This window comes from Jaculus jaculus, chromosome 1 (assembly GCF_020740685.1).
Source record: "Jaculus jaculus isolate mJacJac1 chromosome 1, mJacJac1.mat.Y.cur, whole genome shotgun sequence".
In the NCBI taxonomy this organism is placed as follows: Eukaryota; Metazoa; Chordata; class Mammalia; order Rodentia; family Dipodidae; genus Jaculus; species Jaculus jaculus.
In genome coordinates, this window is record NC_059102.1 from 162,311,417 (window position 1) to 162,333,057 (window position 21,641).

General features: G+C 45.3%; 1 protein-coding gene and 1 pseudogene across 5 annotated transcripts; one reads left to right on the forward strand and one right to left on the reverse strand.

The window, feature by feature from the left end:
• Nucleotides 1-40: 40 nt before the first annotated feature.
• On the reverse strand, nucleotides 41-10,785 carry Kat5 (lysine acetyltransferase 5). 5 transcript variants are annotated; one of them, XM_045152492.1, is made up of 14 exons: nucleotides 10,641-10,785; nucleotides 10,475-10,541; nucleotides 10,083-10,151; nucleotides 9,868-10,004; nucleotides 9,427-9,567; nucleotides 9,263-9,337; nucleotides 9,092-9,166; nucleotides 8,331-8,579; nucleotides 8,164-8,253; nucleotides 2,987-3,127; nucleotides 2,736-2,829; nucleotides 874-1,033; nucleotides 688-769; nucleotides 41-598 (listed from the first exon to the last, which is right to left on the reverse strand). In XM_045152492.1, the coding sequence occupies exons 1-14, from the start codon at nucleotides 10,650-10,652 to the stop codon at nucleotides 464-466; spliced, it is 1,527 nt and encodes a 508-aa protein (XP_045008427.1). In that variant the 5' UTR covers nucleotides 10,653-10,785; the 3' UTR covers nucleotides 41-463. The 5 variants fall into 5 exon arrangements, with proteins under 5 accessions (XP_045008427.1, XP_004656740.1, XP_004656742.1 ...); XM_004656683.2 differs by having other exon boundaries at nucleotides 9,427-9,582; XM_004656685.2 differs by lacking the exon at nucleotides 9,427-9,567 and having other exon boundaries at nucleotides 10,641-10,783.
• Nucleotides 10,786-18,826: 8,041 nt separating this feature from the next.
• On the forward strand, nucleotides 18,827-19,237 carry LOC101597595 (annotated as a pseudogene).
• Nucleotides 19,238-21,641: the final 2,404 nt, after the last annotated feature.

Here is a 21,641-nt window from a genome sequence, read left to right on the forward strand (position 1 = left end):
GCCCCAAAGCGAACATGATTTCCACTCTCACACAAGCACCTTTGTTAGATCTGGTCTATAGAAACAATTTATTTCTGGAGGCAAGAGGGGCCAGAATTTTGTAGCCAGCACCCACTTAACCCCCCAGTTCCTACTTTACAAAAAAACTTTTTACAACCAACAGCCTTCTTCTGTCCACAGTGCTCCCACCCCTGTCGCTGTACTCAAGCTGCCTGCCTCCTTCTGGTCCCTTGTTCAGAACAGATCTGGGCCTGTAGCCAGCTGACCTAGGAGCTGGCTTAGCCCTGAGCTAGCCTTGGTACTGGCCAATGACTGGCCTATCAGAGGCCTGTCCTATCCTTTTGGAGTTGTCCTCAGCCTTGTCTCCCTGGGCATGCCTCTTGGGAGCCCCAGTGGGGGTGGATTAGACCATTAGAGGCCCAGTTCTGTTAGCTTTCTTGGCGCTGCAATGGGTAGTGCCTGGTCACCATTTTCCTCTCTTGCTCCAGTCCTTGGGAGTGAAGTGCAGACACTTGGAGTCGATTCGAAGGAGCCGCTTAAGCATAGCCCGCTCATGCCCATCCACGATGTCCTCTGACAGAGTGAGGATATACTGGCCCTGGGCAAAAGATGGACCCAGCAGGTGGTCAGCCACGTAGGGTCTGCAACCTGCACTCCACTCACTTGTCCCCCAGCATGCCTCCTAACCTTGTAGTAATTGATGAGGTTGAGATACTGCAGGGTGGAGATGACATCCTCTTTCTTAATGCTGGTGATTTCACTGATCTCACTGTGGAAGGGTAAAAGTCAGGTACCTAGGGGGCCTTCATCTGTTCCCAGGAGCCCCAGAAACAGGCCATGCCATGCACCCCAGGTAGGCAGAGCCAGGCTCACTTGATGGTGATCTGTGGCCTCTCCCCACTTTCTGACTTCAGCCCCATCAGGATCTCCAAGATGGTCTGGGACCAGTAACTTCGATAGGATAGAAGGCCAAGATCTGACAGGGGCTTCTCAGGGGTCCCCGTCTTGCCTTCCACTTTAGAGAGTTCATAGCCTAGAGCAATGGAGAGGCTGGGTAAGCAAGCAAAGTGTCCACAAGCAGAGGTAGGCTGCCTCATTCTCTTTCGGATTCTCACTCATGGTAGTGAGCATGTGCTGAACACAGGAGGGAGCCAAAGGCACTGAGTGGGGTGCTTGGCAGCCAGTAAAGGCTGTTGAACAGGGATGCAACCAGTTCTCCTTTGCCATCCCAGCTTTTGTCTGAAACAGCCTTTTGTCTTTGGCCTGGGCCTGAGAATGTTCGGATCTACAGTCAGTCTTCCTAGCTTTGACCTTTGGTGTGTCGTTGATCTAAGACTAGCATGAGTTGAGGATCAATGGTAAGGGTACCAAGGTGTTTCCCAAGCCTGATAGTTCATTCCTCAGAGACAAGTGGCAGACCTCTACAGAAGTCCTTTCCCTCCTGCATGTGCTGACACTGGGCACTGCTAGGCAGTTCCTGAAGAGACTTGAGACACTACAAAACTGAGGGGCTTCATTCTCCTGTCGGGGCCCTGGGGTATCCCTAGTACTTAGTCGAAGCTGTTCCTTTGCCTTACTGGCCTCATAATGGGCCTTGGCCCTTGCCATATCCCTACTAGTCAGTATGGTTCTCTTGTTCAGTTTCATGTGACTTCAGGAAAGTATTCTGGGATAAGAGGGCCAAGGAAGCCAGGCATGGTGATGCATGCCTTTAATCCTAGCACTCTGGAGGTAGAGGTAGAAGGATCCTTGTGAGTCTGAGGCCAGCCAGAAACTACGTAGTGATTTCCAGCTCAGTCTGGGTTCGAGTGAGACCCTACCTTGAAACTTGCCCAAAAAAGGGGGGGGACAAGAAGGCTGATGTTTTGAAAAAGGAAGCAAAAAAGAAGGGATAGCACCCTCAGGTTCCTATTCAGTTCTGCTGGATCCACTAGAATCCCAAAGAACTCCCTACGAGCCATACTTACCTCTATAGCTTTAAGTGCCTGCCCTCACTCTTGGAGATGCTTGGAATGGAGCTTCTAGTTCCCCATTAGACTGCTGGGCAACAGCAAGTTAAAGTGCTCAACTGAGTTTCCAGAGAAATGTGGCCTTTGTTCAACAAATAAATTATCTCAAAGGGGCTGGAAAGATGGCTCATTGGTTAAAGGCACTTGCTTGCCAAGCCTGATGGCCCAGATTCAATTCCTTAGTACTCATGTAAAGCCAGATGAACAGGGTAGTGAATGAATCTGGAGTTCATTTGCAGTGATAGGAAGCCCTGGCACGCCCATACTCACTCTGTTTTCTGTCTGTCTCTCTGACAAATAATTTAGAAAAGTATCTAAAATAAGTCATGACCTTGAACAAGTTAAGCTTTTGTGTCTCTGCCAAGCCAATAGCAAAGCCCCTCCCCAACTCTACAGTCACAGCTTATTTTGAAGATTCAGAGAATGATGAGTGAGTAAAATGGGGATGGATTAGGCTATTAAGCAGAATGTGGTCTCAGGAGTGGTGCTTAGGAAGACTGGCTTTAAGCAGGGCACAAGTGCAGGGCATTCTGCACCTGCTTAGTGAGTTAATAGCCTTTGGTCAACTACTGCCTGCAAGACTCAGGGCACAGCTGGGTACATGATCACTGGTCCTTCCCCAAGAACTGTTATGGCACAGGCCCAGAGAAGAGCAACAGGAGCTTACAAAGCTGCCCAAAAGCTCTGCTGAGTGCCAGGATGCTGGTCAGGCAGCCACATACTCACTGAACTCAATCAGCAGCTTGCCATAACCCCGCCGTTGGTAAGGAGGCAAGGTCAGGATGCAAGCCACGTTGTAATCTTCTGTGGACTCCTTTTCCTGGGAAAGAGGAAGAGGCCTGGGTCAGGACAGGGTCAAGGTGCCTCCCTCTCTCCCCTATGACTCCACAGTCTCCATGGGCTTCACATTGCTCTTTCCTACTGGTAGGCCCAAACCCAAATCTGCTCTATGCCCCACTCCCTGGATAAGCACTGACCTTGGAGAAGTAGCCCACAATGTGGAAGCCCTTGCAGTCATACTCTGTCATCACATAGAAGAGGAAGGGGTCTGTGTCATAGTACAACGTTTTGTGATCAAGGAAACACTTGGCCAAAAGACACAGATTCTGTGAGTAACTCTGCAAAGGAGAAAAAAACCTGTAACTACTCTGGGTAGCATCTGTGCTATTCCTAGGTGTATGTATGATGAGCATCACTCCCTGGGACCTGACCCTGCCTAGCAGTCAGTCTCACCACTGCTTAGACAACAAACCACATTAAAAACAAAAATCATTTGGAGTCAGGCGTGGTACATACCTTAAATCCCAGCACTTGGGAGGCAGAGGTAGGAGGATCACTGAATTCAAGGCCACCTTGAGACTGGAGTCAATTCAAGGTCAACCTGGGCTAGAGTGAAACCCTACCTCAACCTCCCACCCCCAAAAAATCATTTGTGGGCTGGAGAGATGGCTTAGTGGTTAAGGTGCTTGCCCGTGAAGCCTAAGGACCCATGTGTGACTCAGGTCTCCACGTAAGCCAGACTCACAAAGTGACGCAAGCATGCAAGGTTGTAAATGCACACAAAAATGCATTTAGTGCATGCATCTGGAGTTTGATTACGGTGGCTGGAGGCCCTGGTACACCAATTCATGCTCACACATTAAAAAGAAATCATTTCCATCTGTGTGTATGGGCGTGCCATTGCAAATAAATGCAAGGATGCCTGAACTAATTTTTGCAACCAGTTTTATGTGGGTGACTTGGGAATTAAACCCCAGACTGGCAGTCTTTGCAAGTAAGTGCCCTCAACCACGGAGCCATCTTCCCAGCACCAATAACCACTTAAATGTCCACAAGCTCACGCATGGGTGTCCAACTGCCTGCCTCCCTGCAAAGTTAGACAGGTTTCCTACATGTGCTTCCCATACTTGTACCTAAGCATGGTCTGGAGCCTCCACTGGCCTCTGCTCTTTTTACCAACAGTCAGAATGATGCTTCTGGGCTGGAGGGATGGCTTAGCAGCTAATGCCCTTGTTGACAATGCCAAAGGACCGCAGTTTGATTCGCCAGTACCCACGTAAGCCAGATGCACAAGGGGGCACATGCATCTGGAGTTTTTTTGTAGTGGCCTTGGCATGGCAATTCTCTATCTCATCTCTCTCTGCTTTCAAATAAAAAGTTGTTTTTATTTATTTTTTTTCAAGGCAGGGTCTTGCTCTGGCTCAGACTGGCCTGGAATTAACTATATAGTCTCAGGGTGGCCTTGAACTCACGGTGGTCCTCCTACCTCTGCCTCCTGAGTGCTGGGATTAAAGGCTTGTGTCATCACACCCAGCTCTGTTTTTTTTTTTTTTTAAAGAAAGAATGATGCTTCCACCTTGGAGCCTGGGTTTTCAACTTTGAACTCTTAAATAGTGGCAGGGTTCAGTCACAGCACAAATTTCACTTAGTCAATTCAAGGATTGAAGTCTTCAAAAGCCCTGGTCTCAGGAGACAATTAACTTTCATATTGGGGTAGTGGTTCACTTGAAAAAGCAATTGTTAAATCATTTTAGGCATGTGGTAGATGTCTGAAAATGTTTAAATGTAAACTTCAAGCTGGGCATGGTGGTGCACCTATTTAATCCTAGCACTTGGGAGGCAGAGGTAGGAGGATCACTATGAATTCAAGGCCAGCCTGAGACTACATAGTGAATTTTAGGTCAGCCTGGCCTAGAGTGAGACCCTACCTTGAAAAATCAAGAAAAAAAAAAGGTTGGAGAGATGGCTTAACTATTAAGGCACTTCCTGAGAAGCCTAAGGACTCATGTTTGACTCTCCAGGTCCTATGTAAGCCAGGTGCATAAGGTGATGCAAGATTGCCTATGTACATAAGGCGGCACACACATATGGGAATTTGATTACAGAGGCTGGAGGCCCTGGCATGCCAATTCACTTATCTCTCACATTAAAAAAAAAAAAGCCCTGGGCTGGAGAGATGGCCTAGCGGTTAAGCACTTGCCTGTGAAGCCTAAGGACTCCAGTTCGAGGCTCTATTACCCAGTACCCACGTGAGCTAGATGTGGTGGTGCATGCATCTGGAGTTTGTGTGCAGTGGCTAGAGGCCCTGGTACGCCCATTCTCTCTCTCTGCCTTCTTCTGTCTGTTGCTCTCAAATAAATAAATAAAAATAAACAAACAAAAATTTAAAAAGCCCACTCTGTTGGGCTTGGCTCAAAATAAACAAACCAAACCATACTGTCAATTTTTGTCTTAATAAAACTATGGATTCAGGGCTGGAGATGGATCAGTGGTTAAGGCATTTGTCTGCAAAGCCAAAGAACCCAGGTTTGATTCCCCAGGACCCACATAAGCCAGATGCACAAGGTGGTGCATGTGTTTGGAGTTCATTTGCAGTGGCTGGAGGCCTTGGTGTATCCATTCCTCCTACTTCTCAAATAAATAAAAAAAAAAATAAAACATATGTGAATAAATAAATGATAGATTAAAATAAAAGTTTCCAACTTGGGTGCATGTCTTTAATTCCAGAGTTAAATGGAGGTAGAGGCAGAAGAGTTAATTCTAAGTTTGAGGCCAGCCTTGTCAATAATAGGGAGGGAGGGGCTCATGAGGCTCCACCCCTCCCTGAGGACTCAGAGATTGCTGTGGGTTAGAGACATTTTCTTCAGTGGTGTAGACAAGTTGCCCATGTTCCTGTAAATACCCACCTCCTCGCTACAAGTTTCCCCATTGAGGTTAGACTATAACTAAGGCTAAGAAAGCCCCATGAGCTGTACTATCAAGACCCTGATGCTTTTGTCTGGCATGGTTACATATGCATTTAATCCCACTCAAGAGGCAGAGGTAGGAGAACTGCTGAGTTCGAGGCTACCCTGAGACTACAGTGAATTCCAGGTCAGCCTGGGCTAGAGTGAAACCCTACCTTGAAAAAAAAGGGGGGGGGCTGGAGAGATGGCTTAGTGGTTAAGGGGCTTGCATGCGAAGCTAACAACCAATGCTCTCTCCAGTTCCCACTTAAGCCAGACGCACAAAGGTGAGGCAAGCACGAGGTCACATATGCCCGATAGATGGTACAAGCATCTGGATATCGCCTGCAAGTAGCTGAGAGGCCCTGTCATGCCAATTCTCCATGTCTTCTCTCTGTGTCTCATTCCCTCTAAAATTAAAAAAAAAAACAACCCTCAAATTAAAAACAAAACTTTGATGCTCTGGCCTGCAATGACACCTCCTGAGAACTAAGGCATGGGACTCAGTAAACTATCTTAGGGGTTACCAATTTAGGGACTTTGCTGCTTTACCTCCACACACGATTGTGTCTGGTTTGTTGTTTTTGTGGTGATGGGAAATGGATCAAAGCCTTGCACATAGTAGGCAAGTACTCTCTACCACGGAGCCACATCTCTAATCCCCATGTATTCATGTGTGTGCTGGTGCAAATGGAAGCCAAAAGCCAACTCTATTCCCCAAGAACACTGTTCATCTTTGAGACAGGGTTTCTCACTGGCCTAGAGTTCACCAATTAGGCTCAGCCAGTGAGCCCCAGGAATGCTTTTGTATCTGCCTCTCCAGTGCTGGGATTATAGGCTTATGCCACTACACCCAGTATTTTACATGGGTACTGGGAATCCAACTCAAGTCCTTGGGTTTGCAAGACAAGCATTTTACCAACTGAGCTATCTCCCTACCCCCTCAGACTTTTAACTACCTGCTGAGAATAGCCATTTGGATACCCAAGTCTCCACTTAACAATATGCAACAGTGCTTAGCTGAGTGTCTTCCTCTTCATATCCACTATACCCAAGCCAGGGCTCCTCCAATAGTCCAGGTGCCTGCCTCTCCCTCATTACCTTGAAGGTACAACAACAGCAAAGTCTACCTTGATAGGCTCCAATATTTCTCCTTCCCACTGGCACAAATCCAAATCTACCTTATTTCCCAACTCCTCCTATTGACCTTATTCCTGACACCTGAGCTCTGTAAGTCTTGTCCCTTCTCGTTCATCACAAGTGAGCTTCACCTTTCACAAACTACTCTGGGTAGGTTTGTGCCAGCCGCTCAGAACTCAATTACTTGGAATTCCTTTATCCACTTCCCTTCATGTCCAGGCTCAAAGGTCACCTCCTCTGGAAACTTTTTTTTAAAAAAATATTTTATTTGTATTAGAGATTGAGAAAGAATGGGCATGCCAGGGCCTCCAGCCACTGCAAACGAACTTCAGATGAATGCACTACCTTGTGCACCTGGCTTATGTGAATCCTGGGAAATCAAACCTGGGTCCTTAGGCTTTACAGGCAAACACTTAACTGCTGAGCCATCTCTCCAGCCCTAATAAATATATTTTTTAAAAGTTTCCAGATGACTGGAGAGATGGCTCAGCAGTTAAAGTGCTTGTCTGTGAAGCCTAAGGATCAGAGTTTGATTCCCCAGGACCCACGTAACACTAGATGTACCAGGGCACACATGTGTCTGGAGTTTGTTTGCAGAGGCTGCAGGTATGTCATTCTCTCTCTTCTAGCTCTGCTTACAAATAAATAGAAATATTAAAAATAAATAAATAGCAGGGCATGGTGGTGCATGCATTTAACCCCAGCACTTGGGAAGCAGAGGTAGGAGGATCACCAAGAGTTCGAGGCCACCCTGAGACTACATAGTGCATTCCAGGTCAGCCTGAGCTAGAGTGAGACCCTACCTCACAAAACCAAAAAAAAAAAAAGTAAATAATAAGCAAATAAAAGCTCTTAAGAAAAGGAATGAGAACAGAGAGCTCCTGCCCATGAGAAGGCAGCAGTAAGGTAAAGCCCCTAAACTGTTCTTTAAATTTACCTCTACTTTTAATTTACATTTGACCTTCCCATTTGACCCTTTAAGACTATTTGAGGGGGTGGGGGTCTTTTGAGATGGGAGCTCATTTTGTTGGCCAGGAACTCAAGATCCTCTTGCCTTAGTTCTAGTGCTAGGGTTAAGGGCACGTACCACCTCAAAGCTTTGAGGACAGCTGCCTATGAACCCTGTTCACCCACCCTTTGTTTCCTAACACAATCCAGTGTGATTGGAGAAGCTGTGCTTGTTTGTCCCTGCCATGGTCCATGACCTCTCTCTCCAATCTGTGCATCTCCTGAGCAGGAAGAAGCTATCCATTTGACTTACTCTAGGCCAATTACTCTTAGCTACTGACCTTATTTTTCCGTCCATCAATTTCAAAGAAGGAGATGGTGCCTTTGCGGTAAATCTCATTGCCTGGAGGGTGCCGCAGGTCACACTTGGTCTAAGGAAGAAAGGAGGATCAGGGATGAGGGCCAGTGTGAATTTGCTGGGAGGGCAGCCTCACAGTACCCCTCATACCAAGTGGCGCTGCAGACACTTGAGGCTACGACCATACTTGAGGCAGAACTCGCACAGGTAGAGGACAGGCAGTGTGGTGAGCTCTTGTGGGTATGGTGAGAAGTACCATGGCTTGAGGCGGTGCCGGCCCAGCTCAATGCATTCAATGTTCTTCATCCGGGTGACAATGTCGTCGTGGCTCCGGTCAGACACCAGGCTGCCAGTCATGCGTGGTGCTGATGGTATTCCATCTGAACTGTCCTGGGAGTCCTGCCCGGGCCAATGGAAGATACCAGGTTACAGGAGACAGCTCAGCAGGCCATTACTGCTCATACTCCTGCCACAGTGTTTCTTCCTTCAAGCCTAACAGCAACTACTAGAAAATCTCTTAATGCCCACGTTACAAAATAAACCTAAACTGGGAAACTGATGACTTAGGAATGACTAATGTGAATCATGCCCTGCCTGGCTCTTAATCCCAACACCATCACTGACTACCACCACTTGTTTACTCTTTATTTTAAAACAGGGTTTCACCTACCCCTGACTTGCCTTGAACTCCCGATATGACCTTGAACTTTGGTCCCTCCTGAGAGCTGGGATTGTAAGCATGCACAACCTTGCCCAATTTACTCTTGCTTACTTTTATGAGACTGACACACTGCCTACTATGCCAAGGAGGCACCTTGTTTATTTTTATAGTCACTGGTAAAACTCCCCTTGTCCACATCCCTCCTTTTCACCAGCTTCCCTATACCCCAGCTCCTCCACATACCACCTACCTCATCAGTGCCCAAGCAATTTGATTTCCGCTTCCGTCCTGGTTGAGCTGCCACTGCCCTACGGGCTGATCCATTCTGCAAATGACATAGAAGGGGTGGCTGTGAGATGAGCCTGAAAGATGTTGCTAGACAGAAGAGAGGAAGGGAAGGAGAGAGAACTGGAAGACTCACCTGGGGGAAAACTGAGGCTGGGGCTGTCTCGCTGGGCACTGGAGTTGCTGGTGAAACCACCTCCACCTTTCGTTTCTGCAGAGAGAAACCAAGAAAGGTGGGTCAGAAGGTAGAGAAGGTGGGACCTGAGAAGAAAGCAAGGTCCCTGGAATTGCTGAGGGTACCGTTGAGCGGTGGTTGGGTTGCAGGCAGGAGCTGGAGGAGAGCGGCTGGTCAGGCTCACCACCGGGAATGGCCTCCCGCTCCTTGGGCAGGTTGAAGCGGAGTGTGATCTGGACCGGGATTGGCAAGGTCTTCCCGCTGGCCTGTGCGGAGGCCGGCTGTAGAGATAGGTCCAGGGTCTTCCTCTGGGGTGGGGGTGGTGGTGGGATGGCGAAGGGGAGCAGGGTCCCCTCAGCATGGAATGATTAAACCCGACCCTCTGCTTTCTCAAGGACTCAGAAATAGCCACTGGACTCTGTAATCTATATCTGCAATTTGGACCCCATCCTTTGCAAGCTGAAGTCAGGATGAGAGAATGCCACCTCCTGCCCATCCAGGAGCTCCTAAGGCCAAGAGATGAGAGAAGGAAGAGGCAGGAGAGGTGAAATGGGGGACCTACTCACCACCTCTCTCTCTGGAGAGCCGGGGCGGGACCCAGGAAGTCCGTTCTTGGTGGGGGTCTTGGCCTCTTTCTTGGGAAATTGAATCTTCTTTAGATCCAGCCGCTCATGGGTCACCCATTCATCCAGACGTTTATTGACTGCAGCATTAGAAATGGCTCAGGAGGTCATGCCAGACACTGCCTCCCACCCTACCCTGACCAGGGCCCAGAACTCACAGTCAATGTAATGGACGTAGAAAAGCTTCCGGCCACTGATGTCCTTCACGCTCAGGATCTCAGCCAGAGCTATGGGAACACCGCAGACAGGGGTCTTAGGCAGGCCAGGTCAAGAGACTCCACCCGTCTACGACCTGAGCCCCACCCCCAGGCCGGATCTCTATGCCCCATCACTTAGAAGCTCTTGCTCAAGACCCCTTCAGTCACCAAAGTGACACCTCTCTCCAAGCCCCGCCCTGTCCATCTCGGTACGGCTAATAGCCACGCCCTCCTCCCGAGCATCCGCGCGCCCGCCCCAGGATGCCCGAAGCCCCTCCCCTCTCACGGAATCCTTCGCTCCCTCCCGCCCCTCGCCCTCGGGTCCCTTGGTCCCGCCCCCCGACGTCACTCACGCCACTCATCTTCGTTGTCCTGGTTGCGCCGCAGCACGGGTAGGCGGCAGCCCTCGATTATCTCCCCCTGGGGAGACAGCGCGGCGCCAGGGTCGGTTACTGGGGGGCCTCGGGCTCTACCCACCTCCCCTGGCTCCCTCCGCCCCGCCCCGGGCACCGGACTCACCACCTCCGCCATCTTCCCTCCCTCCACTGCCACTTCCGGCCCCTCTGGGAGACGTCACTTCCGGAGCCGAGTGCTCGCGGGTCAGGGACCCTCGAAGCCGCTGTGGAAGAGGATTCTTGGGAGGCGCTGCTCAGCGAGGTGGAGGCGAGGAGCCGGCCGGTTTGGCTGAAGGAAGCATAGGGAGTTCTAAAACTTCGGGCCGGATCTTGGGTGGAATCACCAAAACGTGCGCAGCGATTGGAGGGAAAGCGAGTCTGTCACGTGACGCCGCGGCGTCACGTGGGGCTCGTGTTTGGGCTTCCACGCGCAGGACTGGGGAGGTCTCCAGTGGCGGTGGGGGGCCTTACAGAGACAGCCCTGGGGGTATTTTGGAAGCTGAAGGAGTGGATGGGAATAAAGGAATTTCAGGTGGTATGGTCTTAATTGCATAGTTTCTTTTGTATATGGAGTGTATGATTTTTTAAAATCCCAGGGGTGGCTTCGAGTTCACAGCGATCCTCCCACCTCTGCCTCCCGAGTGCTGGGATTAAAGGTGTGCGGCACCACACCCGGTTTATGGTGCACGCTTTTAATCCCAGCACTCGGGAGGCAGAGGTAGGAGGATCGCCGTGAGTTCAAGGCCACCCTGAGACTACAGAGTTAATTCCAGGTCAGCCTGGACCAGAGTGAGACCCTACCTCGAAAAACCAAAAAATAAAAAAAATAAAATAAAAGCGTGCACCACCATGCCCTGCTTTAAGAGTTCAAGGCCAGCCTGGGCTAGCGCAAGACCCTACCTCAAAAAAACCCACAAAATTAATTGTAAATAAATAATTAAAAAAAATAAAAGCAGGCGTGAAGGCTTAAAAATACCCCCCCAAAATTGCCAAGATAAACTGTCACATTTGTTACCAGTTGTTGCCCCTGACTGGCTCCCAACCTGCTCCACTCAAAGTTGTGGAACCAGTAACAAAGTGAATAGTGAAGAGACTATGTTTTAAAAATTATTTTTACTGGTTTACAATATGGAGGAGGCTAAGAATGGCACACTAGGGCTTCTTGTTGCTGCAAATTAACTCCAGACACATGTGTCACGTTGTGCATCTGGCTTTACTGTGTTGCAGTCAGGTTCGCATTACTGGTAGAAATCACCCAACCAAGAGCAGCTTATGGGGAAAAGGTTTATTTTGGCTTACAGACTTGAGGAGAAGCTCCACGATGGCAAGGGGAAATGATGCCATGAGCAGAGGGTGGACATCACCCCCTGGGCTACATAAGTTGGACAACAGGAACAGGAGAGTGTGCCAAACACTGTAATGGGGAAACTGGCTATAACACCCGTAAGCCCATCCCCAACTGCCTCCAGAAGGCGTTAATTCTCAAATCTCCCATCAGCTGGGAACCTAGCATTCAGAACACCTAAGTTTATGGGGGACACCTGAATCAAACCACCACAAGTGGGTACTGGGGAATCGAACCTGGGCAAGCAAGTGCCATTAGCTGCTCAGCCATCTCGCCAGCCTGAAGAGACTTTTTTATTCTTGGCCAATATAGAAATGAAAGATAAACTCCTAGGCCAACTTTTCAACACTCTGGAATAGGGAGGGTATAGTGTAAAAGAAACTAGAAACATGGTGTGGGAGCACTTCAGAGGCTGAGTATGGTAAATGGGAGAGGGGAGAGTCACAAGACCCTTACTTGGGATTCTAGCTATTATTCTCTCCTAAGCTCCCTTCACCTCCAACTGGTGCTAGATGTGGTGGTTTGATTCAGGTGTTCCACATTTTGACACAACAGTAGATGACATTGGAAGTAGGTTAGCTAGAAGTAGGACTTGATTATGCAGCTTCTGAAACAGTGTAGGGCCCTGAAAGTAAAATGAAGGAATGTTTTAAGCCTGTCCTGCAGTCTCTACTTTGTTCAGAGTACGATCTGGTTTCTCATCTCTTTCTGCCTAAAGGCTATTTTTCCTTAAATCTAACCTGGGTCCCTCCTTAGAAAGGGTTCCCCAGATCTGTTTCTCCTTAAAGTCAATCTGAGTCCATCCCTAGAAAAGAATTCTTTCCTACAGGAACAAGATTCCTGGAAGGATTAAACCTGATCTCCTAGTAGAAATGTGGTGTCCTGGCAGGTCAGTTCCACCCCCATCCAGAACCTAGAAAAGAACACAGATGGATGTGGATTTTCCATTTTCCAGAGTCCCCTTTTACCATCTCTTGGGCAAGAGCTATGCATTGCTTAAGTTCTGGGCTTTTCCATTCCTGGGATCCCCACTCCTGCCTTCTGGGCAAGAACACTGAACTTTTTCCTCTTTCCTTATCTTAAACTCTATAAATTCTAAAAGGCCCCAATTTGGGTCTCTACTGGGCCTTTTTATTTTCTAAAACCCTATCTTGCCATTTCTCAGGCTTTGCGTTTCTTCTTTTAACTTTTGGGCTTTCTCATTTCCAAGAACCCTGCTCCTGCCTGGAAACTTCTATATTCTTTCCTTCTTTTTAAGTGCTCTAAGCTCTAGAATCCTTATAATGAAATGTCTCACCAGGCATGGTGGTGCACCCCTTTAATCCTAGCACTCAGGAGGCAGAGGTATGAGGATCACAGTGAGGTCAACCTGCGTTAGAATGAGACCCTACCCTTAATCTCAACACTCAGGAATCTGAGGTAGGAGAATTGCTGTGAGTCTGAGGCCAGCCTGATACTACACAGTGAATTCCAGGTCAGCATGCGCTAGAGCAAGCCCCTACCTTGAAAAGACAAAAAAAAAAAAAAAAAATCTTTCCTTCAACCGAGGTGAGACCTGCTTCTTGGTTGTTTTTTTTTGTTCATTTTTATTTATTTATTAGAGAGAGAGTCAGATAGAGAGAGAGAGAATGGGCACGCCAGGGCTTCCAGCCACTGTAAACGAACTCCAGACGCATGCGCCCCCTTGTGCATCTGGCTAACATGGGTCCTGGAGAATCCAGCCTCGAACCAGGGTCCTTAGGCTTCACAGGCAAGCGCTTAACCACTCAGCCATCTCTCCAGCCTTTCTTGGTGTTTTTTAACCCTCATTTTTTTTTTTAATTTTTGGTCTTTTGAGGTACCATCTCACTGAGCCCAGGCTGACCTAGAGTTCCCTATGTAGTCTCGGGCTGGCTTGCAACTCAAGATGATCCTCCTACCTCTGCCTCCAGAGTGCTGAGATTAAAGGCATGTCACCACGCCCATCTCTTTCTTTTAAAAAAATATTATTTTATTTAAAAAAATTTTTTGGTTTATTTTTATTTATTTATTTTTTGGGTTTTTTTTGCTTTTTTTTTTTTTTTAGAAAGCTTAACTTTATTTTTTAAAATTTTTATTAGCATTTTCCATGATTATAAAAAAATCCCATAGTAATTCCCTCCCTCCCCCCCCACACTTTCCCCTTTGAAATTCCATTCTCCATCATATTACCTCCCCATCACAATCATTGTACTTACATATATACAATATCAACCTATTAAGTACCCTCCTCCCTTCCTTTCTCTTCCCTTTATGTCTCCTTTTAAATTTACTGGCCTCTGCTACTAAGTATTTTCATTCTCACACAGAAGCCCAATCATCTGTAGCTAGGATCCACATATGAGAGAGAATATGTGGCGCTTGGCTTTCTGGGTCTGGGTTACCTCACTTAGAATAATCCTTTCCAGGTCCATCCATTTTCCTGCAAATTTCATAACTTCATTTTTCTTTACCGCTGAGTAGAACTCCACTGTATAAATGTGCCATATCTTCATTATCCACTCATCAGTTGAGGGACATCTAGGCTGGTTCCATTTCCCAGCTATTATAAATTGAGCAGCAATAAACATGGTTGAGCATGTACTTCTAAGGAAATGAGATGAGTCCTTCGGATATATGCCTAGGAGTGCTATAGCTGGGTCATATGGTAGATCAATGTTTAGCTGTTTTAGGAACCTCCACACTGAGACTCTATAGTGAATTCCAGGTCAGCCTGGGCTAGAGTGAGACCCTACCTAGAAAAACCAAAATAAATAAATAAATAAAGTTTTTGATCCATTTGGACTTAATTCTTGTGTATGGAGAGAGATAAGGATTTATTTTCATTTTTCTAAAGATACATATCCAGTTTTCCCAGCACCATTTATTGAAGAGACTGTCTTTTCTTCAATGAGTATTTTTGACATTTTTGTTGAAGATTAGGTGGCTGTACCTACCCGGACTTCCATCTGGGTCCCCTATTGTGTGCTATTGATCTACATGGCTGTTTTTGTGCCAGTACCATGCTGTTTTGTAAATATGGCTCTGTAATATAGGTTAAAATCAGGTATGGTGATACAACCAGCCTTATATTTGTTGTTCAAAATTGTTTTGGCTATTTGAGGTTTTTTTTTTTTTTTTGTGCTTCCAAATGAATTTTAGATTTTTTTTTTCTATTGCCACAAAGAATGCCTTTGGAATTTTGATGGAAATTGCTTTAAGTATATAGATTTCCTTTGGTAAGATTGCTATTTTCACAATATTGATTCTTCTAATCTAATAACATGGGATGTCTTTCTATTTCCTAGTGTCTTCTGCAATTTCTCTCTTGAGTGTTTTTAAATTTTGATTGTAGAGACCCTTCACTTCCTTGGTTAGGTTTACTCCAAGGTGCTTTTTTTTTTTTTTTTTTTTTTTTTGATGCAGTTGTGAATGGGAGTGATCCTCTGATTTCATCCTCTGTGTGTTTGTTGCTAGCATATAGGAAGGCTACTGATTTCTGGGTGTTTATTTTGTATTCTGCTACATGGCTATAAGTGTTTATCAGCTCTAACAGTTTTCTGGTAGAGTCTTTACAGTCCTTTATATATAGAATCATATCATCTGCAAATAATGATAAGTTGACCTCTTCCTTTCCAATTTGTATCCCTTTTATGTATATCTCTTGCCTTAGTGCTATCTATACTTCCAGTACTATATTAAATTAAAGTGGGGACAGTGGACACCCTTGTCTTATTCCCGATTTTAGTGGAAAAGCTTCCAGTTTTTCTCCATTTAGTATCATGTTAGTTGTAGGTTTGTCATAAACTGCCTTTGTTATGTTGAGATATGTTCCTTCTGTTCCAATTTTCTGCTTTCTCTGCATCTAATGAGATGATCATGTGATTTTTGTTCTTCATTCCATTTATATAATGTATTATATTTATCGATTTGCATATGTTGAACCATTCCTGCATCTCAGGGATAAAGCCTACTTGGTCGGGATAAATGATCTTTCTGATATATTCTTTTTTGTTTGTTTGTTCTGTTTTTGTTTTTTGAGGTAGAGTTTCACTCTAGTCCAAGCTGACCTGGAATTCACTATGTAGTCTCAGGATGGCCTTGAACTCATAATGATCCTCCTACCTCTGCCCCCTGGGTGCTGGGATTAAAGGCGTGCGCCACCATGCCTGGCTTCTGATATATTCTTGTATTCTGTTTGCCAATATTTTGTTGAGAATTTTTGCATCTATGTTCATGGGTGAAATTGGTCTGTAATTTTCTTTCTTTGGTCTATTTTTGTTTGGTTTTGGTACCAGAGTGATGATGGCTTCATAGAAGGAATTTGGTAGAATTCCTTCCTTTTGTATTTTATGGAAAAACTTAAGAAGTACAGGTGTTAGTTCTTCTGTAAAGGTCAGGTAAAATTCACTTATGAATCTATCTGGGCCTGGATTTTTTTTTTTTTTTTAGTTGGGAGATTTTTTTAAAAAAACTGTTTTGATCTCCATGCTTGTTATAGGTCTATTTAAATGGTTTATCTCATCTTGATTTAATTTTGGTAGGTCATATAAATCAAGGAAATCATCAATTTCTTTAATCCAAGCACTTGGGAGGTAGAAGGATTGCCATGAGTTCAAGGCTAACCTGAGACTACATAGTGAATTCCAGGTCAGCCTGGGCTAGTGTGAGACCCTACCTGAAGATGCCAAATAAATAAATGAAAGCCTGAGTCTACAGCCCTGTTCTAGTCACAATCCTGGAAGCTGACTGATCCACACACAGCAGAAGCCTGAGAAATTCAACATGGATACTGAAGAAAATGGACACAATGTATACCAGTCCTACTGGTGTGTGCTGTTCCTGGTTGGAAACATTATCTACCTCTTATATTAGCTTGTGCTCTATAAGTTAATAATAGTCAGGCACTTGGTAAAGATCCTGGCTTCAGGCTGGAAAGATGGCTTAGTGGTTAAGGTGGTTGCCTGCAAAGCCTAAGGACCCATGTTTGACTTTCCAGATACCATGTAACTCAGACATACAGTGACACAAGCACACAATGTCACACATGTACACAAGGGGTGCATGTGTCTGGAGTTCCTTTGCATCGGGCTGAAATTCCTGGTGTGTCCATTCTCTCAAAAAAAAAAAAAAAAAAAAAGCCAGTAATGCCAGCTGGAGAGATGGCTTAGCAGTTAAGGCACTGCCTGAAAATCCTAGTGACCAGAATTCAATTCCCTAGTGCCAGATCAGTCTGGATAGAATTATACCTTACTTCAAAAAAAAAAAAAAAAAATCAGGGCTGGAGAGATGGTTTAGTGGATAAGCGCTTGCCTATGAAGCCTAAGGACCCTGGTTCAAGGCTCGATTCCCAGTACCCATGTAAGCCAGATGCACAAGGTGGAGCAACTTGTGGGAAAAAAGAGGTTTATTTTGGCTTACAGGCTTGAGGGGGAAGCTCCATTATATCAGGGAAAACGATGGCATGAGCAGAGGGTGGACATCACCCCCTGGCCCACACATAAGGTGGACAACAGGAACAGGAGAGTATGCCAAACCCTGGCATGGGGAAACTGGCTATAACATCCATAAGCCCACCCCCAAAAATATACTGCCTGCAGGAGGCTTTAATTTCCAATTGCCATCAGCTGGGGAACCTAGCATCCAGAACACCTAAGCTTATGGGGTACACCTGAATCAGACCACTATACTAGTCAATAGGTATTTGTCCAGGGTTTGGTAAATATTACAGTGAACCCAGTTTTGGTCCCCACTGTTTTCAGTCAAAAATATCAGTGACCCCTGGTGGTAGTTTGAATTTATGTCTCCCAGAATAGACTCAAATGTTTTATTAAAATGTAAGTTGGTTTTCCAGCCACGCAGACAGAAGAGGTGTCACTATGGGTGGATCCTGGGGTCCCTCTCTAAGGAGTTACTGGGGGCAGATCTGAATTCTAGCCTATGGTATGCAGAGTGCTTGAACTCTGCCTGGGTGCCTGCTGTTTTTGCTGTTGGAATGTGCTTGCTTGTGGTGGTGCTGGTGATTTTTCTCCCTGTATGGATCTGTGAGAGGGGCCAGCTTCTTCTGCCATTATGGAACTTCCCCTGGATCTGTAAGCTTCAAATCAATCCCTTCCTCCCATAAATTGTATCTGGTTTGGAGGTTCATCCTAGCAATGTGGAGCTGATTAGGACACTCCCCCCCTTCCTCCATATTGCTAACCTTCCAGCCTTCAACACAACTGGCATATTAGCCATACATTCTTCCTTGAAAGGCTTCTAGGTCATCAAATCCTCCTCCAGTTTCCTTCCTCCTGTGCTTAATCCTTTTGTTTTTCAAGGTAGGGTTTCACTCAGGAATTCACTATCTCAGGGTGGCCTCAAACTCACAGCGATCCTCCTACCTCTGCCTCCCAAGTGCTTGGATTAAAGGCATGTGATGCTCCTTAAATCTGTTTTTCAACTCAGATCTCTATCCTGAACTACATTCTCACTGTCTGCTCTTCATCTATATTTCCATATGTCCAGACCCAAATTCCTGGCTTTCCTTCCCAACCTGCTTGGCACTACCATCTTTTTGGTCCCTGTCAGTGATATCATCCCCTCAGGTATTTTCCCCCCTTTTTGGTTTTTTCAAGGTAGGGTGTTGCTCTCTCCCAGACTGACCTGGAATTCAATTTGTGGCCTTGAACTCACAGATCCTCCTGCTTCTGCTTCCTGAATGCCTAGATTAAAGGTGTGTGCCACCATGCCTGGCTCCTCCCAGTTTTTCAGGCCCAAAATCATACCTGACTCCCACATACACTCCATCAGCAAATGCTCTTGGTGCTACCACTTCTCTTTGCCTTTGTCACTGCCACTCCAGTACTAACTGTTACCTTCTGACATTGTACAACTTTATACAAAACAGGAAAGACCGCTCTTTCCCTGCCTCCGCCGGGTGGCGCGGAGGCGGAGGCTCGCGTGCGTTCAAGATTCGGCTCCACCGCCATGGCCGAGGAAGGCATTGCTGCTGGAGGTGCAATGGACGTGAACACTGCTCTGCAAGAGGTGCTGAAGAGCGCCCTCATCCACAACGGCCTAGCACGTGGAATCCGTGAAGCCGCCAAAGCCGTAGACAAACGCCAAGCCCATCTCTGTGTGCTTGAATCCAATTGTGATGAGCCCATGTATGTCAAGCTGGTGGAGGCCCTTTGTGCTGAGCACCAAATCAACCTAATTAAGGTTGATGACAACAAGAAACTAGGGGAATGGGTAGGCCTCTGCAAAATTGATCACTAGGGGAAATCGCGCAAGGTGGTTGGCTGTAGCTGTGTAGTTGTCAAGGGCTATGGCAAGGAATCTCAGGCCAAGGATGTCATCGAAGAGTACTTCAAATACAAGAAATGAACAAATAAAAATATGGCTCATTTTCTTAAAAAGCAAAACAAAACAAGAAAGACCATATTTTTGTTGTTGTTGTTTTATTTTTAGGAAGGAGCTATTGTCCTCTTAACATGGCAGCATAGAAACCAAGCCAAAGCAGCCTAGGGGGAGAAAAAGCCAAAAGAAGAAAGAAAGAAAGGAAGAAAGAAAGAAAGGAAGAGAATGAAAGAAAACCCAGCAAAATACACTCTTCTACTAAAAAGTGAGGTGTATAAAAAATGTCAAAAATAAATACACACCTTTCAATAATAACACTTATATCAACAGCCTCAATGCCCCAACCAAAAGACATAGGTTTTCAGACTAGGTTACAACAGCAGGATCCTTCAATTTGTTGCCACCAACAAAGGCTGGACACTATTTTAGGATGGAAGTTTGGAAAATGGTGCTTCAAGCAAATGGGGCCAGAAAACAAGCAGGGGTTGCTATTCTAATATCTGACAAGGTAGATTTCAGTCCAACATTGGTTAACAAAGATAAGGAAGGTCACTTTATATTGATTAAATGCACACTTCAACAGGAGGACATTACAATCCTAAACATATATGCACCTAACATGGGGGCTTCCAACTTCATCAAACAAACACTATTAGAACTAAGGTCACAGATAACACCAAACACAGTTGTAGTGGGTGACTTCAACACCCCACTCTCATCAATTGACAGGTCATCCCAGCAAAAATATAAACAGAGATGCATCTGGATTAAATGAGATCATAGAAGATGGACATAAGAGATATATACAGGATATTTCATTCAAATGCTGCAGTGTACACATTCTTTTCAGCAGCACATGGAACATTCTCCACAATAGATCATATATTAGGACACAAAGCAAATCTCAATAAATACAGGAAAATTGAAATAATTCCTTGCACTCTATTTGGTCACAATTGGATCAAACTACAAATCAATAGCAAGAAAAGCTATAGAGCATACACAAAATCATGGACACTAAACAATACACCACTAAATGATGAATTTGTCAATGAAGAAATCAAGAAGGAAATCAAAAACTTTACAGAGTTAAATGGTAATGAGAACACAACATACCAAAACCTTTGGGGCACAATGAAGGTAGTCCTAAGATGTAAATTTATAGCTTTGAGTGCCTATATTAAGAAATTAGAAGCCAGGTGTGGTGGTGCACGCCTTTAATCCCAGCACTCGGGAGGCAGAGGTAGGAGGATTGCCATGAGTTCAAGGCCACCCTGAGATGACAGAGTTAATTCCAGGTCAGCCTGGACCAGAGTGAGATCCTACCTCGAAAAACCAAAAAAAAAAAAAAAAAAAAAAGAAAAAAAGAAAAGAAATTAGAAAGGTCTCAAGTAAACGACCTAATACTTCAGCTTAAAGCCTTGGAAAAAGAAGAACAAGGCAAACCGAACATCAGTAGATGGGAAGAAATAACAAAGATTAGGACAAAAAATAATGAAATAGAAACCAAAAAAAATCCAAAGAATCAAACAAAGAGTTGGTTCTTTGAAAGGATAAACAAGATTGATAAACCCTTAGCAAATCTGACCAAAAGAAAGAGAGAAGAGACACAAAATAATAAAATTAGAGATGAAAAAGGTAACATCACAACAGATACCAGAGAAATTCAAAAAAATCACAGGGACATACTATAAAAACATATACTCCACCAAGTATGAAAATCTGAAAGAAATGGATGATATTCTTGATTTATATGACCTACCTAAATTAAATCAAGATGAGATTAATCACTTAAAAAGACCTATAACAATTATGGAGATCCAAGCAGTCATCAAAAATCTCCCAACTAAAGTTGGAGGCGGAGACACATACTGGTGTTGAGGAAAGCATAGAGGTTGTCTTCTGGGCTGGAGGGATGGCTTAGCAGTTAAGGCATTTGTCTGCAAAGCCAAAGGATCCCGGATCAACTCTCTGGGACTCACTTGAGTCAGATGCACAAGAGGGTGCGTGTATCTGGAGTTCATTTGCAATGGCTGGAGGCCCTGGTGTGCCCATTCTCTCTCCCTCCCTCTCTTTCTCTCAAATAAATGAATAAAATATATTAAAAAAAAAAATCTCCCAACTAAAAAAAGCCCAGACCCAGATGGATTCACTGGTGAATTTTATCAGACCTTCAGAGAAGAACTAACACCATTGTTTCTTAAGCTTTTCTATAAAATAGAAAAAGAAGGAATCCTACCAGACTCCTTCTATGAAGCCAGTGTCACCCAGATACCAAAACCAGGCAAAGACAGAACAAATAAAGAAAATTAGAGACTAATCTCCCTCATGAACATAGATGCAAAAATTCTCAACAAAATATTGGCAAACAGAATACAAGAATATATCACAAAGATCATTCACCCTGTCCAAGTAGGCTTTATCCCAGAGATGCAGGGATGG

Excerpts from the sequence above, each read along its gene's own strand:
- Kat5 (XM_004656682.2), bottom strand. The coding sequence starts at position 10,652 with ATGGCGGAGGTGGTGAGTCCGGTGCCCGGGGCGGGGCGGAGGGAGCCA. Across the intron at positions 8,580-9,091 it reads ATTGCTTGGGCACTGATGAG|GACTCCCAGGACAGTTCAGA; the intron begins GTAGGTGGTATG and ends TGGCCCGGGCAG. Across the intron at positions 1,034-2,735 it reads CAAGCTGCTGATTGAGTTCA|GCTATGAACTCTCTAAAGTG; the intron begins GTGAGTATGTGG and ends CCATTGCTCTAG.